Genomic DNA, 6,000 nt, shown 5'->3' with positions numbered 1-6,000 from the left:
GAGCAAGACTCCATCTCAAAAAAAAAAAAAAAGACTTTCAAAATAGGACATTAGCTTCTTACAACTGTTAAATATCTAGTCAATGCTGAGATAGAAGCCACCATTTTACCCTATATGACGGACTCTAATGTCAATCCTACTGTATTAGATACTCTCCTTACCTTTTAGAAAAATGCCTACCATTCCTAATAAAAAAAAAACTTCACAATCTCTCAGTCCTGAGCTGCTGCATCTCTTTTTTATTTCTGAGATAATCATGGCCGAGATGATCGGCTCTTCTATGTATAGTATGGTTATCTTTTTACTTTACATTAATGTTTAATTACTTTATGCTAGGCACGCTGCTGAGCAATTTACATGCATTATTTCATTCTTCTCTTAACTTTTGAGGTAGAACCATTATTATTCCCACACTATAAATCAGACTGAAGCTTACAAAGCACAAAATGCTGCCCCCAAATTAGAGGGCAGAAAATGGAAGTGCAAAGATTGGAACCCAGATCTTTTTGGTTCTGGAAAATGTGTCTTAATCCTGGATAAGTATTCAGAGAATGAGATGGGTAGTGACACAAGATAGGAACTTTGGAAGGTAGCCTGGAACAAGGTGTTAGAGGCTAGGTTTTTAGGCTATTTTGAAGAATGTGTACTTTAACTTAAAAACTATGGGATGCCACTGAGGAATTTTAATGAGGGAGAAATGATATTCAACATATTTTTTTTAAATACAAATTTGGCTGCAATGTGGACAGCTGACACAGACAAAGGTGAATACAAGGTGACCAATTGGAAAGCTACTCGAGTATCCCATGTCAAATATATTAATGTGCATTGGACAAGGATGATGTAATGGAAATGGATTAAAGAGGTGAGATTTCAGACATATTCAGGAGATGAAACCTACAGGTCTTGACAACTGATTTGATGTGGAGGGTGAGGGAGAGGAAAGAGTCAAGAATGACTCCATAGTATGAATTCTTTCATGATGAGCAAGATGTGCACGCTGCCTGAAAGATTTCCTGCAATCTTTACATTCATAGGGTCTCTCTCCAGTATGAATTCTCTGATGTAGAGTAAGAGATCCACTATAGCTAAAGGCTTTCCCACAAACATTACATTCATAAGGTTTCTCTCCAGTATGAATTCTCTGATGTTGAGCAAGGCCTGCATTCTGGCTAAATGTTTTCCTACATTCTTTACACATATAGGGTTTTTCTCCAGTATGACTTCTCTGATGTTGTGCAAGTGATGAACTATTGCTAAAGGCCTTCCCACATTCAATACATTCATAGGGTTTCTCTCCAGTATGAACCCTCTGATGTTGATCAAGGTATGCAATTTGGCTGAAGGCTTTCCTACATACTTTACATTCATAAGGTTTTTCTCCAGTATGAACTCTCTGATGTTGAGCAAGGTGTGCATACTGGCTGAAGGCTTTCCTACATTCCTTACATTCGTAGGGTCTCTCTCCAGTATGAATTCTCTGATGTACAATTAGGTATCCACGATGGCTAAAGGCTTTCCCACACACATTACACACATAAGGTTTCTCTCCTGTATGAATTCTCTGATGCTGAGCAAGAAATGAACCATTACTAAAGGCCTTTCCACATTCAATACATTCGAAAGGTCTCTCTCCAGTATGAACTCTCTGATGCTGAGTCAGGTGTGCAATCTGGCTGAAGGCTTTTTTACATTCTTTACACTGATAGGGTTTCTCTCCAGTATGAACTCTCTGATGTTGGGCCAGGTGTGCATTCTGGCTGAAGGCTTTCCTACATTCTTTACATTCATAGGGTTTCTCCCCAGTATGTATTCTCTTATGTTGTGCCAAGTTTGCACTCTGGCTGAACGTTTTCCCACATTCAACACATGCATAGGGTTTCTCTCCAGTATGAATTCTCTGATGAAGAGTAAGGGATGAGCTCTGGTTGAAGACTTTCTCACAGTCATTACATTTCAAAAGTTTCTTTTCTACATAGACTTTCCTATGTTTCATTTCAACAGATTTTTTCCGGTAACTTTTCTTTTGTGGTTCATGCTTATGTTCTTTTTCTTTGGTGGGAAAACTCTGTTGTATATCAAAGATTGTATCCTGGTGGAATGTTTGCCAAGATTTGTTATATTCTTTATTTTGAACTTCTGGAAGGATTTCCTTATGAGTGATGATTAATTGCCTAAGATGTACCTCTTGACTTCCCAGCTGGTTCTTATACCAGTCCTTACCTTGACAGTCTTCTCTCAAATTGGGGTAGTCAAGGCTATAACTAAGATGTCTTGTTCCCACTGTCACAACTGTGGATGATTCTTCATATGTCTCTTGCTTTGATGAAAATTCACTGTTTTTAAATACATACTCCCAATCTAAAAGATATCAAGAAACAAATGTCTTTTGTATTTAATTCACTAGAAGAAACTTAAACATGTGAATAAAATACATAGCAAGTTAAAGGATTTAAAAGCTTATAATGCATTCTAAAATAATGACATTATAAATAATAAGAATTTAAGAGAGTTGATTAAGGAAATAATCATTGACAACCAGTAAGGTAAATATAAGAAAAGCAAAACAAGGTGGTCATCCAAAATCATAATCAGCTTTTTATATCGAAGTTAATAACAGACTTCAAACACGTGTCCTCTCTTATCATAGGTTATCCTGCATTCAAGCTAAGTTATCTTTAATAAGCCAGTTTTATGATGTTAACATGATTTAAAAACTCCATTGGAATCACAGGCCTAAAAACAACACTGGGCACTATCAATATCCTTATTAGGATACATGTAAAACTTTATGGTTGTTCATATTGTTCATAAAACTCTGTGGGTAAACATCTGCAGTTAGAAAAAAGTCTTCCTGAAAATCATTTTCTATGTAACAAATTCCAACCATATGTAAATTTTCAATTGATCCCTGAAGCTAAGATGCCTTCCTTTAAGAGTAGTTTTCTATTAAACTGCTTGGTCTTACTAACCTAGCACAGAACTTACTCTGCCTTCCCGTGTTCAGTTCCAAATCAGATCACTTCATTTTTCTGCTTAAGATTTTCCTGTAGTTTCGTACTATGTTTATAATAAAGCCAAAATTCCTACCCTGGTTTATAAAACTCTAAATGACCTGGTGTTCTCTGATCTTATATTCTACTACTCTCTTGCTTGCTTCCTCCACTTCAGTCATATGGGTATTCACTATATTTCCACTTTAGGAACACCAGACTTGCCATTTCTCTGCCTGAAAAGCACTTTCCACAGATACCTGCTTGATCCCTTCTCTCAGTGCACTTCTTCACTTGAGGTTCTGTTCACATATTACCTCTTCAGTATGGCCTTTGCTGAACATCCAATATGAAGTATTCCATACTCCCCTTCCTCCTGCTTTGCACTTCACAGCACCTAACTTACTTAATATCATATTACATGTTAACTTACTCTCTATTCTCATTAGAATGTAAACATTCATGTGTAGGAACTTTTTTCCTCACCCTTGAACACCCATTGCCTAAAATAGCCTGGAAAGATAGAAGATGCTTAGTATCTTTGGAATAAATACTGAATCAATAATACACAAAACATCACACTAATTCATCCTCTTATTAGAATGACATGCTTGCATGAATGGGGTAAATGTCTGAAATCAAATGGAATATTACCATTAAAATATTATAGTGGATAATGATATTTGGAAGGAAAAGAATCTGAAGGCAACATACTTAAATTGAGGCTGCTGACTCCCACTGTGCTGCCTCAGTGCCCTTCCAAATTCCACTTTCCTCTCTAAACAGTTGTAAATCACACTCATGAATGCCCTATAGAAAGTCAACATGAAAATTAAATTCTGAAGACTCATGGGTCAAAAAAGAAATATGAAATGACGGCCAAGGAGCAATGATCTAATTAAATAAACCCAGAATTAGGTTGATAAAACTATAATAAGGAAGTAAAAACATATGTATAGTCATTGATGAATACTAATTCTCATTAGACTGAAAAGGATGGATGTTATAATCGTTACAGGCATGATTCTTACATTTTAGAGTGTATCAGAATTAGATAAAACTTGCTAAATGACAGATTGCTATACTCTGTGCAAAGAGTTTTTGATTTAGTGGAGGTTGAGGGCTGAGAATCTTCATTTCTAATAAATTCACAGGTGATGCTGCTGGTCTCAGGACCACATTTTGAGCATCACTGCACGATAGCACCCACTGGAAGCATAATATAAAAAGGTACAACAAGCCAGCAGATAAAATAAAATGGAATTATAAAAAATATTCAAACATCCCAAAAGAAGATAGAGATGAACAAATATTTTTTAATGAGAAATATTAAAGAGAAAACAATAGTAGACCCAACTCAAATTATACAAATAATTAAATATTAATGAACTCATTTAGTTAAAAGGCAGAGTTTATAGGAATCAACAAAATGAAAGACACAATTATATGCTGTTTATAGAAACCTCACATTATATATAAGAATACATTAAAAATAAATAGTAAACAGATAAAGATGTAACATTCAAACAGTAAGCATAAGGCCAGACTGACTATATTCATGTCAGATAAAATAGACTTTAAAACTGAGTATTACCAAAGATAAAGAGACATATAGTAATAAAGGGATCAATTCACCAGAAAGAAATAATCTTTAATGTGTGTGCACCTAATATAAAGCCTCAAAATACATAACACAAAAATTGAAAGTGTAAGAAATAGGTAATCCTATAGTCATAATAGGCAACTAACGCATGCTTTGCTCAGAAACTGACAAAACTACGAGAAAATAGTAACAAAGAGGATCTCAACAGGGTTAACTACTTTGATCTAGTTTATATTTATACAACACTACAATCAACACTTGTACAACATGTATTCGAGTGCACACAGTGTGTTCAGTAAATAAGATAGACTATAAACCAAGTATATACAAACCAAGTCTCTATAAATTCTAAAGTACCGAAACCAAGGTGAGTATGCTGTCTAACCTCAATAGAGGTTATATATCATGGGCCAAATCATATAAATCATGGGCCAAAGAGTATAGTAAGAGAAATTAGAAAATATCTTGGTTGATAATGACAATACAACATATCAAAATCTGAGGGATACAGCTAAAACGGTACTTAAAGGAAAATCTAGTTTTCAAATGCTTATATTAGAAAACAACTAAAAGTCTAAAAATCAATAATCTAAGATGTTACCTCAAGAAGTGAGGAAAAGGCCGGGCGCGGTGGCTCAAGCCTGTAATCCCAGCACTTTGGGAGGCCGAGACGGGTGGATCACGAGATCAGGAGATCAAGACCATCCTGGCTAACACGGTGAAACTCCGTCTCTACTAAAAAATACAAAAAACTAGCCGGGCGACGTGGCGGGCGCCTGTACTCCCAGCTACTCGGGAGGCTGAGCCAGGAGAATGGCGTAAACCCGGGAGGCGGAGCTTGCAGTGAGCTGAGATCCGGCTACTGCACTCCAGCCTGGGTGACAGAGCTAGACTCCGTCTCAAAAAAAAAAAAAAAAAAAAAAAAGTGAGGAAAAGACCAAAGTAAACTTAAGGAAAGTGGAAGTAAAAAGTTAAGAAAGAAAATTAACAATACAGAAAAACAACAACAGAGGAAATAAAACAAAAGTAGGTTCTTTTAAAACATCAGTTATCAAGAAAAAAAGAACAGATATCAGCAACACCAGGGGAGTTATCATTACATATTGTACAGCTGTTTTTAAAAAATGTTAATAAATTGAACAACTCAGATGAAACACAGAAATCTCTTGAAAGACACAGCCTACCAAAGCTGATTCAACAAAAATCAGATAACCTGATTAACCCTATATCCATTAAAGCTGTTATTTAAAAAATACTTCAGGCCCAGATGTCTTCATTGGTGAATTCTATCAAATATTTAAGGAAGAAATAATATCATTTTATCCAAACTGTCAGAAAATAGAAAAAGATAAAACACTTTCCAACTTGGTTTCATAAGGCCAGTATTATCTTGATACCAAAACC

General features: G+C 35.5%; 1 protein-coding gene across 8 annotated transcripts in view; it reads right to left on the bottom strand.

The window, feature by feature from the left end:
* Positions 1-216: 216 nt before the first annotated feature.
* LOC105488129 (zinc finger protein 583) overlaps positions 217-6,000 on the bottom strand; it is a 31,569-nt gene continuing 25,785 nt past the window's right edge. For all 8 annotated transcript variants that reach the window (XM_011751934.3, XM_011751933.2, XM_011751930.2 and 5 more), the window contains one exon: positions 217-2,361. In XM_011751934.3, coding sequence (XP_011750236.1) covers positions 884-2,361 — 1,478 coding nt within the window. In that variant the 3' untranslated portion in view covers positions 217-883. The remainder of the gene's footprint in view (positions 2,362-6,000) is intronic.

This window comes from Macaca nemestrina, chromosome 20 (genome assembly GCF_043159975.1).
Source record: "Macaca nemestrina isolate mMacNem1 chromosome 20, mMacNem.hap1, whole genome shotgun sequence".
In the NCBI taxonomy this organism is placed as follows: Eukaryota; Metazoa; Chordata; class Mammalia; order Primates; family Cercopithecidae; genus Macaca; species Macaca nemestrina.
The sequence above is the reverse complement of the archived record's forward strand: the minus strand, read 5'-3'. Positions and strand labels throughout refer to the sequence as shown.